The sequence below is a fragment of the Hippocampus bargibanti genome, linkage group LG06, assembly GCF_051943395.1.
Source record: "Hippocampus bargibanti isolate YZ-2025 linkage group LG06, ASM5194339v1, whole genome shotgun sequence".
Classification (NCBI taxonomy): domain Eukaryota; kingdom Metazoa; phylum Chordata; class Actinopteri; order Syngnathiformes; family Syngnathidae; genus Hippocampus; species Hippocampus bargibanti.
This window is the reverse complement of record NC_142739.1, coordinates 1,905,815-1,931,143: the sequence shown is the minus strand read 5'-3', so window position 1 is coordinate 1,931,143 and position 25,329 is coordinate 1,905,815. Positions and strand designations below refer to the sequence as shown.

The 25,329-nt window shown below is 40.7% G+C and overlaps 1 protein-coding gene across 1 annotated transcript in view; it reads left to right on the top strand.

Annotated features, from left to right (window-relative positions):
* The window catches only part of zfpm2a (zinc finger protein, FOG family member 2a), a 125,891-nt gene that overhangs the window by 27,898 nt on the left and 72,664 nt on the right, over positions 1–25,329 (top strand). The window contains exons 2-3 of the mRNA XM_088999689.1: positions 6,243–6,401; positions 12,048–12,149. Of these exons, the coding sequence (XP_088855815.1) occupies positions 6,243–6,401; positions 12,048–12,149 (261 nt within the window). The remainder of the gene's footprint in view (positions 1–6,242; positions 6,402–12,047; positions 12,150–25,329) is intronic.

Here is a 25,329-nt window from a genome sequence, read left to right as displayed (position 1 = left end):
TAGTGTTAAACTTGGTTATAGAATCCAATGGAAATGGTGCTTTGCCTCTCATCCCACCCCACTACCCGCCCCCATCGATCAAACCTTAAAAGCAACTACATATAAGCATAGCATTACCTTGTCAACATTAAGATGAACATTTCTTGGACAATCACAGCTGGTGAACAAATAAATTTTTCCTCACTTTTAGCTCACTGCACTTAGTGGAGATAAAGGGAGCCAGTATGAGGCGAGCATACTTTCAACAGTGCCTCCACTCTTCTGCGGATGAGCTGATGGCTGAAGATGGATGCCCCCACTTAACCATGATAGCTCCCTCGAGGAGCCGCACTCAATGGCTTCATTAAAAGTCAACGTTTGTGTGAAAATGTGACTTAAAAAGCCGCAATTAAAGTATACATATTTTACCTGCTTTGTTTTGGCTGTCGTGTTAGGTGTATGGTACGTGCTGAACTTTTCTTTCCGTACAACAAGCAGAATTAGCGCAATATATCATTCAGCCAGCACTATGGCACCTCTGCAAAGCGAAAATGACTCCTTTCAAGGAGGAATTAACATAGTCCATATGACTAAATTACAATCTGTATGACTTTTAAGGGCGCAAGCGACATATTAAGTCCGCTTACACTTGCATGTGTAAATTGCAGAAAGACAAGCAAAGGCGGGAGAGTGAAGCAAGCCCCAGATAGCTCCATAGAGACACTCCTTGGCATCTGCTAAAGCCTTCGGGCATGCTCAGAGGTGCCTCCAGCATTTTAATGGCATAGTCAAATGCCAGCATGTTTTTAAGCCAGTCCAATTCAAATTCACTGGATAAAGAAGTAAGCTCGTGTTCTTCTCCTTCAATAGACCATACCGGGCGCAGCAACAGTCAACCCAGCAACTTGGAAAACACGACAGGATCTTGGGTCTGATACTAAAACGAGTTGGGGACATTATTTGAGACAGATCATCCATGTCTTTGAAATGGTATCCTTCTACATCTGGGAAACACCTTCACATGCTGTCATTTACGAGAGGTCTCAATATCAGACGGAAGTCGTTTCGCTCTACAATGCAAAAATATAAACACATTCTGAGGCCAACTCATCTGTCTCACTTTAAATTAATACTGTACACGCTACTGGTGTGTTTTATGAGAATAGGTATGCATTGAATTGAACACTCAATGCCCCAGAGAATAGCCCACAGCATCCTTCTACTTTTTTGTTGCCATTTCCAGGAAAGAAACATTGCCGCTGACTTTCCACACAGTTTGTTGACTGTTAATTGTTGCCCAAATTTAGGAAGTCAGCCATTTGTTGTTGGAATTAATTCGCTTCCTAATTCAAACTTTAAGTTAGACAATTCCCATAATTTCTATAAAAATGAAGTTAGACAATACAGTTTCTAAAAAGTAGTAGGCTGTAACTTTGGAAAGACAGGATCCCATCACACTCAGATTTTTGTTCAAACCATCACTGTGTGTATAAGTGACGATTTACTTTGTATTTGCATTGTTTCCATATTTATCGCGAGCATTTCGGAAGATGAAAGACTTAAGGGAATTGTTTTATTCCAGTGGGGGTTCCTGGAACATATTAAACCATTAAGTGTAGCATACATGCTCTCTATTTCATGACAGTGATCAAGGATTAAATTAGAGGCCTGAGCCTTTTAACATACACCAAGTCTTTTCCAAGGCCGAGAGAGCCTTCTGCTTCCCAAAGGTCATTAGAGCTAAGCAGAGAATATGGCCCCATGTCTCTTCTTGCATTTCTCCCATTTCACTGTCTCTCCTACTTACACACCTCAAATACTCATGCAATTGAACTGTGAGTCTGTGTTTGTCATATTTTCTATCTATCTATCTATCTATCTATCTATCTATCTATCTATCTATCTATCTATCTATCTATCTATCTATCTATCTATCTATCTATCTATCTATCTATCTATCTGTCTCTCTCTGTCTCTCTCTTTCTCTCTCTGTCTGTCTGTTTGTCTGTCTGTCGGTCGGTCTGTCTGTCTGTCGGGAGCCATCGTGGGGGTTGAAAGACACATGACCCTGTGAAGTTTGCTGATATTGTGATGTATAGAGTAGGGAGCACAGCTTGGCCAAAAGACGCCTACATTCCAGGAGGGAGAAAAAATATGCCATGACATTAACAGTCACTTACGCCAAACATGTATTTGTTGAGCAGCCTTCTTCTTTTTACAAAGTTACGGCCTACATATCATGTGACAAGTGGCCATATAATAATAATAATAATAATAATAATAATAATAATAATAATAATAATACATTTTATTTACAAGCGCCTTTCTGAATACCCAAGGAAACGCTGCTTGTTCCACAACCTCTATCTGCAGCTGCTTTCTAAATAGTATCCCCTTCCTCTGTGGCTCATTAATCCTCTGTCCATCATGTGGACCGCGAGTATCACCCCGTTTTATAAACTCAGCGGGCCCATTAGCATTGCCCAAGCTGGAGCGCCACTCTGCATGGGCGATCTGTATCAGACAGAGGCCATGCCATGAACAAAAGAGCCTCTGTGATCAAGCCTGCATTCAGCGACCAATGTCTCTATTAACATTGGCTTCTCTTGCCCACTGATTGTTAGAACAGGGCTGATACTTCCTCTTCCAAGTCAGAGGCAGAAGAAAGCCCGATGAATGTGGATGATGCAGTTCATAGAGCATGCAAAAAAAGAACAGACCAGAAGGCATACCTTGTCTAAAGGGAAGAATCAGGGGCACATATTTACATTTTATCATTCACAAGTCAGTTTTGTGGTGGCATTTAACAATTTTCTGGTTGAAGTAGCTACGAGTAGTCAAAAACATCCTACACGGTTAATTTCATTTTATTGTTTTTAGTTTTGGTATTTTTGAGTGCTGATGCATTTGTGAGGACCCGCAAAATGTGGGGCTGTATAATGCCAGCCATCACAAACAGATTGTGGTGTTTTTTTTGATGAAACAAAAATTAAAAGCTCCCTCTTTCGTGTCACTGGCCAATTGAAGTCTATAGAGGTGGCGTGATAAGTAGGCATAGCAGATGTGGTTTTGGCCTGCAAAGCCCATAGAAATGCACCAAGCAAGCATGGATCACTCACTGAATGTGATAGGATTCTAAACAGTAAACAACTAAATATAGCAGGAACATCACTATCAGAAAATGAGTTAGGAGTGTGGTGCTAGTCGTTTAGAAAGTCATTATTGTTATCATTGCTGTCTCTGAAATAATTTCAGGTCCCTCCATGCAATGAATACTGTATAATAAACTAAACGCGAGAATACAAACGAAGTTAACTAATCTACGTCGTCGGCAAGTGGTTGCCATCTGGCCTCTGTGGTAGCTCTGACTGAACAGAGTATTTTATTTTTTCATATTCAGATAGGCCTCCAGTATATTTCTATCGATTTGAAAATGTTCCACTTAGTTTTTATCTTTTCGAGAGGAGATGTGAGATGCCCTTATTCGGAGTCTATTAAACTGCAATTCTATTTCATCTTATCTACCTAATCTTTGTGTTTTATTGACCATGAAGTTTATCTTTAATCTCTTTTCACCCTTATTATCGAACAACACTGTGGGTCCATTTTCTCTGTATGCACTTTCGCTGCTGTATTTGTCGGCGACCAAGGAAGAATAGTTTTGCTGTACACACAGCTCTTATTCAGCAGTGTAATAGAATGTTTTTATCGGAATGTATTTTCCTGCTTTCTTGAACCTGCTGTCACCAATTGCCTTGGTCAGAGCATTTAATGCGAGCCATACGGTCTCCCCTTGATGCCGCTTGGTTTATCTCTTTGTATTTACTTAAAATGATACTTGAGTCACATCACGCTTCACTTCTCAGCGAATCAGTAGTTGGCATCTGAGACAACCATAAAATTCCCACCTGATTTAGGGCGTCGACATCTGCAATTTATTTTGAGCAGTGTGCTAATTCTTTTCAAGTCAAGGGCTCCTGCCGATATGGACCTTTACAAAGGAGTCGTTTATAGGATAAATGAAAAGAGCAATCAGTTTTGGGAAATCGGCGGGTGGGGGGGTCTGTTCTGTGGTCACATTGAGAGAAATGAGAGACGCACACAAGTGCTGCTGTACTGAACTGAAATCACAGCGTTAATATACAGTATCTAAGACATTCACTTGCACCACAATAGAAGAAACCCGTTGAAAGTTGTCCTGAGAATATCAGGGCTCTATGTTTACGCTTCAGAATGATGCACAAGAGGCAGCAAGTCAACTCGTGTGATGGGGGGGGGAAACTGGTACAATACCCAAAATGTTAAAGGTGGCGAGCAATAAATACATTTAAAATAATGATTACCCGAAGCTTGCGAGGGATTTCGTAAAAAATAAAAGGAATAATGCCAATTTCTTGCTTGAATTGTATTTTTTCAAACCTCTCCGTCACTGTTTGGGTAACAACCTAAGAAGATATGTTGTGGTGTGAGGAAAAGTGCGTGAGATTATCTTAATGACATTCAAAGGCTGGGTGAGATGTTTTTCACAGCTCATACAATTCAGGTTGCAAAAGAGTAATTCCATCAACGGCCTTGATTGAAGCAAAATAGTAATATGCAAATTCCAAAGTAGATGTACAGCTACAAGCAAAACTCTGAAATCATTAAGATTTAAAGAAATAATACTGCACAGCTGGAGGAGGTATGGGGCGTGGGGTGGTGGTTATTAATCACAGAGAAAAGTGTCTGCTCTAAGATTGCACTGGTGTATTACCTGGAGGCAAGGATTGTAAATGGAAAGCCTACATTGTACCCTGTGATAAGGCTAACAAATTAATAAAGGTATTTTTATTCCTGCTCCCAAGCTTATTCCCATACAAAAACTCTGGAAAGGAACTTTTTTCTTTTTCTGTGTGACGTTTTGTTTTTCAGTGGCTGTAATTAACATCAACAATGACCTTGGCTGCATTACCATAAATAAGAATAAGAAAACCTTTTAATCATCTCACAGTGGAGAAATTCCCGATTTACATCAGCAAAGTTATGAAAGGAAGAAAGTAGAAGAACCATGTATAGGAGCTGCTGTAAAGGCAGCTACTCTCGCGACGCCATCTTGAAGTCATAACATATACTGTAGCATAATAACAAATTAATACAACACAACACGTTAAGACATAGACAGTCATACAATATTTACCACTTTTCTGCATCTTCTTTTTTGTCTGAAGCAGTTATGGAAAAAAAAATCAAAAGAGGATGCTGTTTTATATGGATGTAAGACCATGTAAGACTGCACAGAACAGAATCTAAATTTGGATTAGCTAAGAAAACTAAACAAAGTGCATTTTTTCTTGAAAGCCTGAAGGATCTGATGAAACAGCTGAACATCAGTGCGTGTATGTGTTTGTGTGTATTTGTGTGTGTGTGTGTGTGTGTGTGTGTGTGTGTGTGTGTGTGTGTGTGCGTGCGTGCGTGCGTGCGTGCGTGCGTGCGTGTGTGTGTGCGTGCGTGCGTGCGTGCGTGCGTGCGTGCGTGCGTGCGTGCGTGCGTGCGTGCGTGCGTGCGTGTGTGTGTGTGTGTGTGTGTGTGTGTGTGTGTGTGTGGGTTTGTATGACTGGTCTTGTGAGGACCACTAACATTTTAAACCATACGTAGTGAGGACATGTTTGACAAGTGAGGCCCTTTTGGCCGGTCCTCACAACTTTTTCATTCTAAAGGCTTCTAGAGGGTCTATATATGCATCTGTTAAAGTTTCAGAGAGGTCCTCACAAATTCACCCAAAATGATTTTTTTGTGTGTGTATTTTCATTTCACTTGGATACACAAATTTTTTTACTCACTGTGTGTGTTTATGTGCGTGCGCGTGGTTAATGAGAGGAAAAAGTCCATACCACAAAAGGTAAAATATTTTAACCAAATTCACTACAGGGGTGAGGACTTTGAATATACCCATTCAGAGTCCTCACTCCTGCTGTTATTTCAGTTTTAAGTCCACTTTTCATTTCTTTGTTTTGAAAGAAGTTGAAGTGGGAAATGGCTTGACATTTAGTGTTCAAATGTAACACTAGTTCTTCTCTAAACTCATCAGCAACGGTGGTCCTCACTCCTTATCTGGAGTTATCTGGACCTCACAAAACCATTGAAACAGGAATGTGTGTGTGTGTGTGTGTGTGTGTGTGTGTGTGTGTGTGTGTGTGTGTGTGTGTGTGTGTGTGTGTGTGTGTGTGTGTGTGTGTGTGTGTGTGTGTGTGTGTGTGTGTGTGTGTGTGTGTGTGTTTCCTCAGGTCCTCTGGAGGATGGCCTGGAGGAAGAGGATGAGGAGTGTGTCCCTGAGGAGAATGAGCTCCTGGCCAAAGAAGAGTTCTCAGTGGAAGAGAACTTCCCTGCCGAGTTTGATACAGAGAACCTGAGTTGCGAGGACATGGAGTACTTCTGCAACAAAGGTGAGAATCATTTATTTATTTGAAACCAAACCCCCATTATTCTCCACAAGGCATGTGCAGAGCTTTTTTTGTGACTAATTCCTGACAATATGCTGGGGAACCGTTGCGCCAAGACATCAAAAATAAGTGTGATGCATGCTAAAGGCTTTAAATAAAACTCCTGTTCAAATTAAGCCTGCCATGAATATTTTTTCTTGTACTTTTGCATCATCATTATCTACAGTGGAAATCATCTATTTTGATATTTTATTCCCACAATCCTCCCCAAGAGAAGTGGTTTGATCTGAGAGATTGGCAGACGGATACATTCTGTGAAGGTGAGTCCGAGTGCACCGATGCACTGGGGAGCGTAGACGTTCCTTTTGAGGTTGCGCAAAAAGCCTTGTGACTCCACGAAGCAGCACCTGCTATTGCTTGGAGGTCCAACACGAGAAAGAGCAAAGCTTCGTCAAGCAGGCGCCACTCCTCTTTGAACTCAAATTCAATTAGATTCAATTGCGTGTATGTTTCATTTTGGTCACACCATGCCATCGCATGAACTAATTTGTGGTATTCTCCAGGTTACAGTGAGAAGATGACAGAGTTGCTCAACACTATAACAACCCCCTTTAAATCTCTCCACCCACCTCCTCCTACCCCCAGGTCGCATGTCTTTGCTACCCCAGGTGTCCCCCTTCACAGATGCCATATATTTGAATGAATAGCCTTGTTTCTCCTTTCAAATGAAAATTGTTCAGAATTACTTTTTCACACCTCGAAACTGATGTGCCTCGTGGGATTACATTACAGAAAGGAAATAAAATGTTCATGTTTCAGGTAGGCGATGCCCCAGTAATTGCACCAATGTCTTCCTTTTGTTCTCTGGAAAAAGTTGAACGACGCATTTGTTTAGAAAATGCAATTACTAGCAACAGCGTGTCTACTTTTAGTCTTTGTGTCTGACACGATGTGTCCTTAAACTTCAAAGCGGTCTCTTATATAGGCTTGTTATTGCCCAGTAGCTATGATATAGATGTCGCTGAGCGCATTGGAGGCTGCTGCTGCTGCTGCCACTGCAAAAAATAAAAATAAAAAATAGGGAGAAAGAACAAAAATATTCTCCTTTGGAATATCTTCAAAGTAGTTTGTCGGAAGCGGTGATTTTTCCATTGTTTTCGGTCTAACCGTGTGACCAAATTAGTCCTCAATTCTCATTATATTGTCTGTGTTTGTGAATAAATGTTACACTAAAAAGTTAAATGTGACATGCTGGTTTTCGTGGTCCAAGTGATTAATTTGTGAAAACACAAGCACTTCATGCCAGATTTTCATATTAGTTCTCCGTCCACTCTTCCAGTGGCGGAGTGTCTTTTGCCTCCTTTATCCACATTTAGTTTTTCTTCGTGGCACGTTTTACGCCATCATCAGGTGGTGGCTCCATGATCCCTTTCTCATTTAGATCTATTTAAAACTAATGTCAGCGGGGCTTAAATTTATTCCACTTGTATGAAACTGCCGTGAATTAAGAAAGACGCATTTCAGGCTGTATTAAATGGTTTAAGTATGTTATTACTCGACTATAGGAGGAAAAGGGAGCCCTTGATTAGCTAAACCCCCTCAAACGCGATGGCGTTCTGTAATTAGCCCTGTGCGGACTTGAACGTGGATTTTAAAGCAGCCACTCATCCCATGGCCTTTATCTTGTGCTGCTTTCTGGAGAATAAGGTCTCCCGTGTAAGGTTCCTCCACTGAGCAGCGGCTCTCTGGTCTTAGCTTAGCCGTGTATCTATGTAGTCGCTATGAAATGGGCTTGTCAGGGGGACCTAAAACCTCCATTAAAAGTTTCAGTCTATAATAGGTATTAAAAAGCTGTTGGAACACAAAGAAGACTACCAATTTTCATTAACATATGAAGCACTTATTAACTTTGATCAGAGTGCGGTAAAGTAGTAAAGCTGCTTAAAGGCGCAAAGGTCAGGAAGTTGAATGCCACCAAAGCTTGAGCCATTTGCCTTACCCTTGCAGAAAAGAGACTCCCCAGATAAGTGTCGGGAGCACCTTCATGTCCCATCTCGGTCTGAGGCTCGGAGACCTCCACGTGAGGCAATGGTTGGCTTCAGAACCTATTCAGGTAATGGTGGCGTGCCCTGACTGGTTTGGGTTTAGCAGACACATCGCCTCAAATCACAAATGAACATGTTTCACATTTCAGACTAATAGAATCTCTGCCCACCAAGGTTTCTATGTGAGAGAATGTACCATTATCAAAACATGGGTCTGCTTGTTGCTACCTTCTGAGCCCAAATCTATCTCGGAACAGTTTGTGCTGCTAATAATTAAAAGATTTCAATATTTGTATATATGCTCACTGGCGCCCTTGATGCAGAGATGTTTACCCTTTACCCGTAGCTTTCAAATAATCTTTAGAGCTGCATGACATATTTTAAAACACATTGTATCGACCCTTGATTCGCACTCATTTCTCCACCGCACATGTAACTGTTTGTTTCCACAATCAATTAATGTCGAAAAAAGTGTCTTATATCTTGATTAAATGACCTGCTGAGTGTCAGAATCAGAGAGACTCTTTTCTTACCAAAAGCAATCTTAATATCTCACAGTCCACCGAAAGGTCTTCTTGGCTCTTTTGCCACAGCTGTTCGTGCCCAGAACGGCGATTGTGGAATTTTAAATGCACAGTTGATGCAGGAGAATATGGAGAAATGCTAATTTGTGAAGCGATAAGCTGAATCAAGTCATCCCTTTCGCCCCGTTTGAATCATTAATGTTTGTTAAGTATGACAATCTAACTGGGCCAGATCTACACGCCCAGAGACGGAGGCAGTGTGAGATAAAGAGCCAAGCAGCAGACAAGGAGGAAAACTGCCAGATTCTGTAATGATGGGAATTTGTTGGCATTTAAAGAGACAGTGGCAGAGTATTCCACTAATAGCCTTCCTCCATTGGAGTGTTCTCGCTGCCGCACACTGAATGACAATTTCAACCTATTTTCCTGAATGCAGAGAAGTCTTCCACCTATGCTTAGGAAACATGTAAGCTGTTGCTGAATAATATTCATCAGCAACTAAAGTTGCACTATAGACTTCCACGGTGACTTGGAAGGTAACCCCTTTCAACATTCACATTCTGAAACGTACTCGGCATGTCTCAGTTCTTCAAAAGTCTTAAAAATTTGGCCTCTGGGTCAAAGTATCAAAAGTTGAATTAAGTAATGAAGGACAATCATGAACGGATACTTTAAAACGCTTATTTTGCTGAAATTGTTCCCCGTCTCAAGGCTCAGTGGTCAGGATTAGAAGGCTCTGCGCTCTTTCAGCTCACACACATGGATTGACATTTTCAAGGGCTTCCATAGCAAAGACAATGCTACAAGGCACAGAAAAAGCCAATATGACTTTGTTGCTACCTTGCTCGAGGAATTGTTTGTGTAAATTGCCTATAAGCTTATTGACCTGAATGTGCGTCACACCGTGTGTGACTGTGATGTGGCTCCAGTGTTGTCCTTTGATAAAGTAATGATAGCACCAATGCGAACAGCTCACTGAGTCCTCATGCATCCCTGTCAAACATGTGACCAGCAGGCCACCCCGCTCGCCATCCCTCCTGTTCTGGATAGCCCTCTCTCACCCAACCTTCTCTCTGTAAAATATGATGAAGGCGATAACAGTAGAAGATTATCATTGATATTTCTGTCTCCCTTGACCAGGCTTCTGTGCGTCTCAGTTCAAATCGTGAAACTGGACATTGCCTTTATTACTTAGCGTAGTTCCTCTGTGAATAAAACCGAGCTATTCAATCAATCTGTCAATACGTGAAGGGTGGCAGTAACATCAAATGCTATTTCTCCTTGTTCCCAGCGACTATGTTGTAAGGAAAGGAATGCTGCCACAGCACATCCTCCTGCTGTTTTTTCATCATGACTTTTGTGAAGGAAACTTCATCAAAGGCTTGTGACATTGTGCCCTGTAAGGCTGCCTAAACTGGTGTTTAAAATGCATTGCAAACTGTGTTCAATAGAAGGCAGAAAATCCTTCATTACTCCTTAATTAAGGAATCATCTTGTCGGTTCATTTCCCAGCCTGTGATTAAACACTTCCAATACATTTAGTTACAGAGATTAACATGTTTGCCTGACATCAAGGTATTGCTTTTAATGTTATGTCATTTGTTTTTTTTTAATCTATCCATAATACGTCATAATACAAGCCCAGTATGTGAAAGAAGTTATCCAGTCCTCACAACAAATAGCGAGGAATTTAGCTCAGTGGGCTCTCTGATACCATACCGGGAGGGTGAAGGAGTGTACGGAGAGAGATGCTTCCCCAAGTAGAGACTCATATAAACAAACTAGGTCGTAATGACCTCATGCGCTGTAAGTAGGACATATCTCAAGCCTTCAGTGCAATATTACTTTTCTCTCTTGAATATTTATTCAAGTAGGAGGATGACAACTGATCGTTTTGGCAGCGATTGCCTCCTTGTTTGAAATGAATTCCAACAAAAAAAATCTAAACAAACGTTTGTACATGTGCGCGTGTTCTTGTGCGTTTGTTCTTGTGTCCATGTGTGCTTGATAGGCAGATCAACGTTACCATGGAAGGACATTGTTGTCCTGTGTCAGCTGTCATTTGAAAATTGATAACAAACACCTTCCCAGTGCCCATGTTTGCTAGTTTATTTTCATCACCATAATTATTTATTTTATTTAATTTTATTCTGCACTGCAGAACCAATCTCAAAATAAAACGGGAAATTCGAGTGCATATTCTAAGAATCTGAAAACATACTGGAGAGACAAAGACGCCAAGTTATCGATTACAAGCCTCCTCAAACTAGTTAGTAGTACATTGCACATTCTGAGGCTGCTCGCTGCAACATGTCTTTGAAGGTGGGAAAAAGAAATCATCAGTTCGGACTTCGTAATCGTGCACACTATTAAATTTTAAAATGGAATCAAATTTAAGCACATGTACTGGAATACACAAGGGAGCTGGAATTGAGAATAATTTTATCTAATCATTTTGTGCTTATTTTTCGTTCTTCATGGCCTGCCTCTCCTTACAACACATCCTTGTCACTAAGCATGCACATTTTCTTTCAGTAAATGCATCCCTGATTGCTCACCAAGCAATCCCATCACTTTCAGTGCTGTGCATTTGGAGGTTCTGTCTATTTAACAAGGACTTTAAGCACTTGCTTCCTGGAGCGATATACCCAAATATCCCCAAGCACGGTTTGTCTGAATCCAAAGACTGCAAATCAGCCCTACATCCTATAACACACATTCTCACTCGCTCCACAATAGATCAAACGGTAATAAATAGCCACCTCTCCCCCACACATGGCTTTCCTTCCTGTTTAATGGCACTTCCTCTTTTTCCTGCAAGAACTAAGGAGAATTCTTTTTACATGAAAGTATGCAGCTGGATCTTGTGAGCACACTGCTTAATGTGCTTTTATACATACATTGCCTTATACTCACAAACCCACAGAAATATCACATCAGGTTATTATTGTTTAATATCTGGCAAATATCTTTCAAATGTTGTTTTTTTTTTAATAATCGATGCCATGTGTCATCATTTTTGTACTGTTCCCTCGGTTGCAGTTATTTAAGTTTTGTTGAATTATCTTTCCTTTTTTTAGGAGAGGAAAATTGCAACCGAGAGACCGGAGAACCAGAAGTGGACAACCAGGCCGAGAACACGAGGCATGCTACACTGGCGCTGGATGAATGGGATGGCCCAAGTAAGCAATGGATGCATGCGCACTATTGCAAATTTGCAATTTTTTTAGAGCCATCAGAGTTATTCTTGGTTTGCAATGCATTTCACACGAAGAATACAGTAAAGACAATTCCAGTAAGTATAAACTCTTGGGCTAAAAAAGGAAGGAAGCATTGTGTCTTCCATTTCACGATGGCTGAATCAGTCACAAGTTTGCATGGAATGGCACAATTTATACAGACACCACTGTTAGAATTTACCAGCATGTACAGCACTTTCTTTTTAAAAAGGTGCATAAAAGGTAGAAGAATATGTCTGTGTTTTTTTCAGCAAAAACCTTTTCACCATTCTACCAAAAGTGACTTCATCAAAGTGATGGATAATACATTAAGCAGCCTGCATACGCATGGCTAAATGCTGAAAACATGATTCGATTTAATGTATAAAATGACCTCAATGATGTATCGCAGGTACAGGCATTTGCAAAATGAGAGAGACAGTAAAAGGAATAAAAAGAGAAAAAGTGGGTTTGGGCAAGTTGTGCTTGCGAGCTAAAAGCCCCCTGGGGTGTGTATTTTATACTGACAGTGAATCAGCGTTATCACGCCTATCAGATAATGCATTTATCATTAAATTTCACATTTGCATTTAAATCTGAGGAAGGAAATGAGCATTGCTGGCTAAAGATAAGACTGCTGGAACGGCAGTAATAAACCATCACTGTGATCAGTCAGGAGACAGGGCTGAGGGGGTCAGCTCAGAACTATGGGGGCCATGACAAAAAGAAGGCATCACATGCCGAGACAAGACATTTTGGGCCAAGAAATGCTGAGCTTAAAAATATGATTTTGAAAAGGAGGAATGGATATACAGTACAGTAGCATGGTCAGATACATGACTGACTTTAATTATCATTTGCCTTCTACTTACCCATCAGAATGAGTCTTAAGGGCTCAGAAAGACACCTAGACTGAACTGCTTGCATATTCTCCACAGTTGAAATGCGGAGGACGTTCTGCGTGTTGCCCATTTCATGTTTTACGAAAGCGCAGCCTGAGTGGTTCTCATCTATCAAGTGGCCTTTGGTTTGTGGACTTCCACACAGTGCCCTAATCTCTGCTGCAGTACATTGGGGAGAAAAAAATAGCTGTGTCCAACTCTTATACATCCTGCTTGCTTCATCTTAACAGCAAGGCTTGAGAAAGCGCGCTGTTTAAATATGTTGCCGCAAATACGAAGCTTATGCCACCATAATCGTGAGTTGACCCTGTCTCTCCTCTGTTTTCTCCCTGGGCAGCGTAGAGAAGGCAGAAATTAATCTTGCCGCATAATAACGCCATTCACTTTCCCATCAAGGCTGCCATAAAAGGTCACTTCCCTTTTTAATTTTTCCCATTGTACTGCAAAAGTCAGATGGGCATGTTATAATTTGAATAAAGAGGCAAATCAGACCATCAGATACGGCCATTTGAAAAGACATGACTTCCTGTTTAAAGCGATTAAAGCCATTTTATTTAGTTTGTGAATGTCTACTTTTTCATCTCTTTGTAAATGTTCAGATAGCTCCGCATTGAAAAGTTCTTTGTTAGTGGCAGTCTGAAGTTAAAGCAGGTGTGATTATGATCACCCGCAGATAATTTTTAATCACTCCAGGAGTGCATCCGAATAGGATGTGTAATGGCCGTTCCATAAAAGAGAGACAAGCTTTTTAATGAGGCGGGTTAACTCGGAACATGCCCACCTGCTTTGGGAAATCTATTGAAACACCTATGTCCACTTTCCCTTGCTGAGTAACTACAAAAGGCTTCACAACCCATATCCTGTAATTGAACATTTCTTCTTTTTTTATTCATTTCCTTTCATCTCCTCTACGCACATACCAAGTGACTGTCCATGATTGGTCCTTGTTCTCTGATTGATTCACTGTCTGCAGCAGAAGAGAGCCACGCACGATGACTTAATATTAAACTGATAGCTGTTTCTGTTGTTCCGAGTGCCGCGTCTCTGATATGGAACACCCAGCTTGTCTTTCCCAGTATGTCCTCGAGCAAATCTGCGCGCTGATCTTCTATATCTTGTTCATTTCTTGTCATGGCACTTTTGCAATCAGCCACTGATTCGGGAGATACCTTGTCATACTATTCTTGTAATTTTCATGGATGAGTGGCGATAATCTGTCTCAGTGTCTCCTCGAGGCTAATTGGGAAAAGCGTGTTTCTACTAGCGAACTTTGCTAATGAACTTGTTCTCGGCCTTATCTCAGTGCTTCTGCGTGTAAACCACACCCCCTCTACAATGCCGTAGGAAGATTGGTAAAGCAATAGTTCTGGAATGTTTCTGCCTCGGAAGTGGCATTTACTCTCACAAAAATTGTGATGAGGCATGAGCAAAACATGTCACAACTACTGTACTGTGACTATCCTTGGATTAACTGGATTAACTGGACATTCTAATTGCTTTTTCTTTAGTTTTTTTAATTCTGGCCTGGACTGAAATACAATTTGTTGCTGAGAAGAATACCAGTGCCTACATCTGGTGAACTGGAGCCTTTTGCAGTTGATTTATGATGAGGGGTTTATGCTGGACTGTCACTTGTCAATTACAAGGCACATGCAAAGACAGTCAGCGGGTGCGAACATAATCTGCCCTAATCATATTAGAAAATAAGACGACCTTAACTCTGTGACTGTAAAGAAAGGTGAAAAATGCCTTCTTCTCGAGCCAGGGCGTTGGAAGAAGGGGAATAATTATTTCTTGACAAATGCAACTGTGGCGATCCTATGTCAAGGTGTAGGATTTGTGAGTACGCAAGAAATGGCTCTCCGTGGTGGTGATCCTAAAAAAAATATGTGATAAAAATTTCAATGCTTTACGTCTGTGTACGCTCTCAGTCTTACAGGAGTGGTCCATCGATGAAAGGTTTCTTCAGCCGTCATCTGTACTTCTTCGAATATGTCGGACGTTTCGAAGGTGTCACACTTTAGTTCACTGACGAAGCATCTTGGATACAAAGCGAAAGGTCCGTACAGATGATGGCTGAAGAAACCTTTTCATCGATTTCAATGCTTGTGAGGATGCTTGAAAAAAACTAAACATGAAGTGTAATACATAGCGAGGAAGTCATGATTGTTAAGTAAAGTGGACATTCCTCTTAATCAATATTGAAATTGTCTATTTAATGGCAATTTATATTCATGATCACAAGCTTCATATAATAGATACAAGTGAACAAATGGACTGTCTATTTCCATTTGACCCATTTCAAGATTTTTTTATTGGGTGTCTAGTTGCCAAGTAGAATTGTAGCAGGAGCAAAGTGTAACAGAATGGAACAAGAGCAATGTGGTCACTTTGTTCAAAAATATTTTCCCTTGGCTATCCCCAATGTCAGCATGGCACACCTTGCTCAGCGCCTGTTGCAGTTGGCCGTTGCCCAAGGGGTCAGCCAATGAATACTACCTGACAGCCACACACACGCACACAAATAGAAGATCCACCCACTACCTTCCTGCCATTTTCAGGACCTCAAATGTGCACGTGCTAAATCCAGCTTTGCTCAGATGTAAAAAGCCCCATGTGTTACTCCAACCAGTCCAGAATACTCTTTGGCCAATCTGCTTTCTGCACACCCTCACACCCCACACACCTCCAAAAACATTTCAAGTTTAAATAATGCACATATGTCATACTAGAAGAACAGGAGGACCAGATGGCCACGATACTTTGGCAGCTGGCTCAACAAATGTTTGTGGTTGCTCATGCAGCTATTTATGCCATGGTGAAACAAAGACACGCAAATAGTTGCTAAAGTACATGAGGACCTTTTGTTGTAATTCAAAGTGATCACTAGTATAAACCAGCAAATATAAACTTTGTACATCAAACCATCACATGAACTTTGACAGTTCTGCCAGCCTCAAATTCATGGTTTCTCAAGTAGAAATTGAACGGATTTGTTAATGTATCGCAAATCATCCTGAAGTGTGAGTGTGAGCTTAAATGGTTATTCGTTCTGATTGGCTGGAAACCAGTTCAGGGTGTCCATCACCTACTGCCCAAAGACAGCTGAGGTAGGCTCCAGCACACCCCGCAACCCGAGTGAGGACAAAGCAGTCTGGAAAATGGATGGATGAATTACAGTGGCGACTTGGTTTACGAACTTAAATGGTTCCAAGACAGAGTGTGTAAGGCGAAAAGTGTGTAAAATGAATGTCCCATAGGAAACCATTAAAATGAGAATAATCTGTTCCCATGTCTCCATAAAATATAATTTAATCAACTAAATAAGCCTTAAAACAACAAACATTATACCTTATTCTATGTATAATAAATGTGCTATTGTATAAAGTTTTGTGATGGTCGTTGATGGCTTGATGGAATGGGGTGGCAGGTCAGAGATAATTGCTGTCTGAAAGGAGTCACATTCCATTAGGACTGTAATTAACGAAATAAACTGTAGTCGAAATAAAATCGTTTTATTTACCTTTGTGATGGTTGTTGATGGCTTGATGGAATGGGGTTCAGACTTGTCTTCCTGTGTTATGAAAGTCCGGTTAGGCATCTTTTTCCAAAAAAGGCCGGTCTCATCTGCATTAAATAATTGCTGAGGAACGTAGCCTTCTTCTTTCACCATTTCGAGGAATGACCCCTTGTATCAATAAATGGCGAAATTCCAGGTTGCCGCATGACGATATCAGAGTGAATTAGCCGTGCTTTCTCGGATATAATTGCTTTATTCACGCTGTCGCCGGCTTGCAGCTTTTCGTTAATCCAAATTAACAAAAGTTTTTCAACCTCTTCTATTGCCCCAAACCTTTGCTTTGACAGCACGGAAGCACCTTTAGCAACACGAGCGCCCTTAATGGCTTCTTTGTTGCGAAGGATGGTCGCAATGGTGGACTTAGCATATCGGTACTGGGCTGTTAAATCAGACACGCACACCTTGACAACGCACACCTTGTTCGTGTTTTTCGATGATCTTCTTCTCCTTGACTGTTATTTTGTTTTGTGTCTTCTTCGGCTGAACACAAGCCTGTGGTGGGGTCTTTTTCGGTCCCATAACAGCAAAAGTATCTGTAAAAAAATCCTTGGAGGTGATCGACGTGTGCATTCAGAGAAAGCGGGTGTGGAAATGTAGGCCGGCTGGGGCGCTGTTCGGTCATGTGCTTTGGTGTTCTTCCGCCGAAGATAACTCCGCCAGCCGTGGTGGGGCGGCGCTCCGTGTGTATCCCGAAAAGTAGTGCTTATTCCAAGGTTTAATTTTCATAAATTAAACGTTCGTAGACCGAAAATTTTGTAAGGCAGGGTGTCCGAGGACCCACTGTATTTCCACATTATAAAATCATCTGTAATCACAAACATTTCGAAGTAGATTTATAATCTTTCAAAACACACACACACACACACACGCACACGCATGGTGTACAAAGGTTTTGACCCATGGGAACCCAATTTCAAACATGAAAAAAAAAACATATTTATGAGTGCTCACTCAGAAATCACTTTAAAATGGCATAATTCTTGATTTAATTTTTCCAGGTTTTTCGCAACTCCGTGGGGACTTAAAGAATCATGTCAAACCAAAACTACCAGCAGGTCCCACTCCCACCGGTATGACCTCATCAGCATTACGTCTGTCATCAGCATTAGCAACCACTCATTTGACGACAATGAGGTTAAAATCTTAGCTAAAGAACATAGATGGTTTGAAAGGGGGGTAAAAGAAGCGATTCTTATAAAACAACAAAATCCTTCATTAAACCGGGCTGGTGGGGTGAGGTTCAATTTTGATCGTTCATACAATAGCCTGCTTAGGCAAAACAGGTTAGGCAACATTCGTAATGCTGATGAGGTGATACCGGTGGGAGTGGGGGTAAATGGGCCAGTCGTTAGTCAGGAATGTAGTGGGGCCACAGGGAGTGGTCCTCTGCTCCCCCCAACCTGAGAGTAGGTACCTATCATAGCTGTGTCCGGCGCCACCATGTGTGGACATTAGGGATATATATATAGGGCCGATACTACCAGTAAGACTTTAGTTCGCTGAAGAAGCATCTTGGATAAGAAGCGAAACGTCCGACACCTTCAAAAACGTACAGATGACGGCTGAAGAAACCTTCTCATCGAAATTACTGCTATAACAATAATTATGAGTGCTCCTATTAAGCTTGTGTAAAATAGCCTTACTAGGGTTAAGAAGAAAATGTAATGCACAGTGTAAGTAGTGCTTTACTGGAGTTAATATCAAAATATAATAGAGCCACCGGCAGTTGAATTATGAGGCCTGCAAGTTGTACTGTAGAGGTACAACTTGAAGCATTGTATTGTATTTACAATTTGACCTGATGAAACTCCGAGTGAATAGGATGCCGACGATCAAGTGCAAAAGGCCGTGCGATTTACACACAGCAACAGTCCAAGCCAACTTGCTCATTCTCAACGAGGCACTTTCCAACTCGGCACCTAACACTTTTGTAAAGTCCGGTTGCAGTCAAGGGAGAGAGGGATGCAACAAAATGAGGGGAGCGAGACAAACGGAGTACCCAGATGCAGATTAGGCTGCAGAAGATGAGGGTGTAAAAGGGATTTAATGGTAGGATGGATTAGAGAAATCCTTGTAACAATGTTAAATAATTATGGTTGCGGTGGAGATCAAAGCAGCATTGATTGAACCCCTCAAGCCTTCAGCATAAGGAGCCTTAGAAAGCAAAGATTGGTAAACTAGTCCACAGACCACTGCTGCTGCACTTAAATTGGATTGGAAATATTAGGATATAGATGAATCCTTCAGGAGGCTTTTGCAGAGCTTTTGTCACCAGAAATGTAGCTTGGGAACTATATGAAAGGTTTGATAGTGTACTGGCTCGACAGAATCATAAGACGAGGGTGTCACAGCTGTCTCGACTGATACCTAAGCTTTTTAAGTAGACTTATAGACACTCTTGACTGTTATATCAGCAAAGTAGAAACTTTCTCTGCACGATGCCACCAAACACATAAAGCCCCTCTGAAACCCACCCTTTTTGCAGCACCGCCGCCGTCTTGCAATCAACAAATTTGGATGCACATCACAGCAATTTTGTTTGGGAAGAGAAGGGTTTTTATCTTGTACCTGTAGGGGTTTAGTCAAATGCCTTCTGATAAATCAGACAAAACTTGAATAGTGCAGATCTCTGAACCTTGAAAGTCCATCATCAACGTCGATAAAACTTTAGAACAACTATAAACAAGTTGTCATCAAAGCAAAACAGATTTCTGCAAATAGTCTCGATGTGCATTTGTTGTTGAGGCATACATCACCTGTGTGAGGAGGAGCCCTCATTTACCACAGCCGCACACATGTTCACAATGGGCGATAATAATGATGAAATATGCAACAAGAGATTAGACACATTGCTGTACTCCTATACTGCTTTGCCTCGATGCAAATTTAGTCACTGATCCGCCATACTAAGAGGCTTTCTGGAGAAACTTCATGGTTGTTAGTTATATAATCTAAAATGGGGCAAAATGTAATCAATGGTCTTATCATCTAAGGAAGATGTCACCACATTCTGTTCTAGTATTATACAATTGTGTGGGATGTAGTAAGTAAAGTAAAAGAGTAAGAATGCATTCAATAGGATAATTCAGACCCAGCTATTTCGTCTGCATATCAACTGAAATTATGTACAGGAAAAATTGAAGAAAAAAACTCATAATAACATCTTTTTTACTGTGAAACCAATTGAACATGTCTAAATAAGGATAGAAAATGTGGGTTGTCACACAAAAAATGTATATATATATATATATATGTGTGTGTGTGTGTGTGTGTGTGTGTGTGTGTGTGTGTGTGTGTGTGTGTGTGTGTGTGTGTGTGTGTGTGTGTGTGTGTGTGTGTGTGTGTGTGTGTGTGTGTGTTTGTATGACTAGTCTTGTGAGGACCGCTAACATTGTATAACATACGTAGTGGGGACATTTTTGACAAGTGAGGACCTTTTGGCGGGTCCTCACAAGTTTTTCATTCTAAAAGGTTCTAGAGGGTCTATATATGCATCTGTTAAAGTTTCAGAGAGGTCCTCACGAATTCATCCAAAATGATGTTTTGGTGTGTATTTTCATTTCACTTGGATACACACACTTTTTACTCACTGTGTGTGCGTGGTTAAATGAGAGGAAAAAGTTAATACCACAAAAAGTAAAACAATATTTTCACCAAATTCACCACAGGGGTGAGGACTTTGAATATACCCATTCAGAAACCTCAATCCTGCTGTTATTTCAGTTTCAAGTCCACTTTTTATTGCTTTTTTTAAAAGAAGTATATATATATATATATATATATATATATATATATATATATATATATATATATATATATATATATATATATATATATATATATATATATATATACAGTAAAGTCTCATTATATCGATATTTTCGGGAGTCGGAAAAAATATCGATATAACTGGACTATCGATATATCCGATCCTGCGGCATGTAAATTTTCTCCTCGAGTTCATAGAAATAGTATCGTAATAGCAGTACTATCGGTATAACCGATATCGATATAACGAGACTTTACTGTATATATTTATATATACAGTAAAGTCTCGTTATATCTATATCGGATATATCGATAGTCCCGGTTATATCGATACTATTTCTATGCACGCACGGAGAGAATTACATGCAAACAGGGTCGGATATATCGATAGTCCCGGTTATATCGATATTTTTTCGGACTCCCTTGAATATCGATATAACGAGACTTTACTGTATATATATGTTTTTGTGTTCAAGAATGGAAGGAGGCGGAAACATTTTGTCAAGAGTAATTATAATTATTGTATTTATTGTATTGCATTATTATTGTAATTATTATTGTATTTATTGTATTGCATTATTATTGTAATTATTATTGTAATAGTAATTATTTACGATAACAAAAATCAAAAGTTCATGGGAAAAAAATGCATGTTCCTCCCTGATTGTGCCAGTGTTGCACTATTCAATTATGCCGTTTTCATTGGCATATTAATCATCTTTTCAACAAACAAGCTAGTGTTAATTAAAGCAAAGCACGGATAAAGACGTGTTGCCGGATCATCACTCCGTTTATCGTCACTTACAGACCCAGCAGTTAAGTAAATTCAGGTTGTGTGATGAATTTCAATCGTTCTTGTGTGTGTGTGTGTGTGTGTGTGTGTGTGTGTGTGTGTGTGTGTGTGTGTGTGTGTGTGCATGTTTGTGTGTGGGCGTGCGTGCGTGTGTGATTGCAAGCATGCACACGTGCATGTGTTCATATGTGTATGTGCTTGCGTGATTGACCATTTGTTTCTCCTTGCGTTGTTTGAACGTAGTGACATCGTGAGAGAAGTCAGACGCATGCAAGCGAGCATTCCTGCATTTCATGATGGAGCCCGTAATCCCCCCACCCTCCCCGTACATCTCAAATGTTAATAATTTGAAAATACCGTCATTCAGACTATTCAGTCTGTAGTTGTATGGATTTATAGGTTTGAGTGGGTAAAGGAAGCTGGCAGAGCCGTGTGACATCTCTGTACACACAGCTCATATCTTTCTTTTCCCCCCCATGTCTCCTTCAGTGACTTTTTTTCTTTTGCTTCCGTGCCTTGCTCGTTGATGGAAGGGGATGGAGATTATGCAGGATCTGGGCTTCTCTAATCATAACTCCCTTCCTGTACTGTCATTCAGCACAAGTGAGAAAATGTCTTGGTGACGAGAGTAGTCAGGCAGCCGTGCAAGAATATGAGTTTTACGGGAGAAAGAAAAACTTGAGGCATCTGTAAAGAAAAAAAAAAAAACATCCCCCCCCCCCCCATCCCACACTGTGCGCTCACATTATCAGCGTGCGCCGGTGAACCACTCGGTTAAGTGGAGGGCCGGTTGCCTCTTAACTTCAACATAACATCTTTGTGGTTTGAAGCACTTGGCTGCTCTGCACCCGGAGTGGATCAAAAAGGCAAACAAATATCACTCAAGTGTTGCTATTGCCTATCAGAAAAATCACACCGTGGGGAAAAGTTACTGCCGTGTTAGTTTGAATCCAAATGCACTCAAACAGACTGTTGCACTGGATCGACCCCCACTACTCAGTCACCCCTTCACAGAAAAAAAGCTGGCAAATAGAGAAAAGAAGAGAAAGCAGAAGAGTGAGTGGGAGAGAGATGGAGATGGAGGAATAGAAGCGAGGGACAGGGCAGAAAAGTCAAAAACCTCCACATAACAATGCCAGAGAAAAATCAGAACATTTTCCAACCGAAAGATGGGCCATTTCCAAATCCTTGTGCCCTATCAGACAAATTAAAGTAAATCAAGCATGAAATGAAGCAGAAGAGCCCGGAGATAAGGCTCCTTTAAGTCGTTTACAGATTAGGACAGAGAGAGAGGGAGGGGGAGAAACAGAGAAACAGAGAGACAGAGAGAGAGAGAGAGAGAGAGAGACAGAGAGAGAGAGAGAGAGAGAGAGAGAGAGAGAGAGAGAGAGAGAGAGAGAGAGAGAGAGAGAGAGAGAGAGAGAGAGAGAGAGAGAGAGAGAGAGAGGTGCATCTGGTCTCTGGCAGTGAAGGAGGCTAGTTTCTCATTTCACAATAGCAGCCTGTGTATAGGATTACTCTCCCATGTCACTGACATGGGGAGCAGTGAGGGAAAAGATGTCCACAAAATGTCTGAATATGTCCCCGTGGAAAGGTTTTGGAGCAGAAAACTCTCAATGTTGCTCTGATGTGACATCAGATAAGAAAACATGTTGGGCTTTGACCTCATGTAACATGATTGACTTGTTTGTGTTTTCTCTGTTTTTTCTTTGCTCAAATGATTTCATTGCTGTGCGGTCAAAAATTCAAATACATTTATTTTGGCAAAGTAGCATTAAGCGACTCTATGGCTGTCAAGGACTATGCCTATGCTTAACACACCTCAGATCAGGTTTTGGGGAGGTTAAAAAAGTTGACTTACCTGACCACATCATAGGTACGAATAACGTGCAATGCTCTACACAGGCAACGCCTCTGGCATATAGTGTGTGTGTGTGTGTGTGTATATATGTATATGTATATGTATATGTATATGTATATGTATATGTATATGTATACTGTATATATATATATATATATATACAGTAAGTCTCGTTATATCGATATTCTCGGGAGTCGGAAAAAATATCGATATAACCGGACTATCGATATATCCGATCCTGCGGCATGTAAATTTTCTCCTTGCGTTCATAGAAATAGTATCGTAATAAGCAGTACTATCGATATAACCGATATCGATATAACGAGACTTTACTGTGTGTGTGTGTGTGTGTGTGTATGTGTGTGTGTGTGTGTGCGTGTGTGTGTGTGTGTGTGTGTGTGAGTGTGTGTGTGTGTGTGTGCGTGTGTGTGTGCGTGTGTGTGTGTGTGTGTGTGTGTGTATATATATATATATATATATATATATATATATATATATATATATATATATACAGTAAAGTCTCGTTATATCGATAGTCCCGGTTATATCGATACTATTTCTATGCACGCACGGAGAAAATTACATGCAAACAGGGTCGGATATATCGATAGTCCCGGTTATATCGATATTTTTTCGGACTCCCTTGAATATCGATATAACGAGACTTTACTGTATATATACAGTAAAGTCTCGTTATATCGATATCGGATATATCGATAGTCCCGGTTATATCGATACTATTTCTATGCACGCACGGAGAAAATTACATGCAAACAGGGTCGGATATATCGATAGTCCCGGTTATATCGATATTTCTTCAGACTCCCTTGAATATCGATATAACGAGACTTTACTTTATATATATATATTGTGGGTGTGTTGTTTGTGTCTCTGTGTGAGAATGTGTGAATATGCTCTCGGAACGGCAATGCTCAAATTGTTGCTCATTTCTCGCAGCAGATTAATTGTTGTTTTATTTCAGCACTCGCAAATAATCAAAACCTAATTATGGAGCAAGTTGCTCACGGGTGAATTTTTACAGGATACAACTCACAAAGGCAGGCACACGCACCGATTGGTTCATGTGCACAAACTGAGACAAGCAGGAACTAAATTGCTCTCTTTCTCTCTCAGGCACACATTCGCTCACAAGGCGAGGGTGCGCCCCTCTTTGAGCGCCAGTTGGATTTTGTTTCACTCCTTCCGTGTATCTTTTCTCTGAGTGATGAGAGGTTGGCTCGACTACGGCGCTCAGCTCACCCCGAGAGAGAGGGGAGCTGGCCTGTCATGGGGTAACTGCTCTCTAAAGCTGCGACCTTGACCTTCCAAACCCAAGTCTTAGGTTTAGCTCTTTTATCACACTATCTCCAGGCATTTAAAAATACTCCTGAAACTCAATGATTTAACCCGCTTTTACGCTGTTCACATCAAAACTGGATGAAAAAAAAGCTTAATCCATCTTATCTGTTGGCTGTCAAACTGTTTCGGCTAAAACCTCCTCACAAAAGACAACTAGGTCATCCAGGAAAAAAAAAACAGAATTTCTCGTTACCGATGGGAAGTTGCAGCCTAGTAATTGACTTTGAGTAAATTCAGAGCAACGTAAAGTAATTAAAGTCTGAATTCAGTTAAAACATCACTATGCAGTGTGAGCTTGAGTATCATGATATGCAGTCAGTGTATCATTTGGTAGGTGTTCACATTACAAATGCAAATCTCAGAATGTGCCAGCCTGCACCTCAACCAAACACACCAGCATTGACACCAGTTTTGAGAATCACGTCTAAAACCTCATTTAATTGAAGTCGCCAAATTGTAAAATGTGTCAAGGACGTCCAAACGAATATGCCCAAACACCTACCGAGCCGTAGCGCAGTCTAACAAATTCACATCCACATTTAACTGGAGTTGTTTGGGCATGAAAAATTGTATGTGGCTGTTTCACAGCGAGCACAGGCCTCTTTTCCGTCCCTTAATTATCAGGTGTGCAGGACGCACCAGCTCCATCTGACGATATGCTGTCTGACATAAATATACCTTGCATTAAATGTGTGATGTCTGACATAAATATGCCTTTGAGAGTGAATTAGCTTCAAATGTTACAAAGTTACAAAGCAACTCATGAAAGCAGAGGGGAATATAGTAAATGAAATGAAAATATTATATGTTCTTCAAATGTTGAAGTTATTGTATGCGGCTCCAAAATATTACATTTCTAATACTGACATACTGATGATATT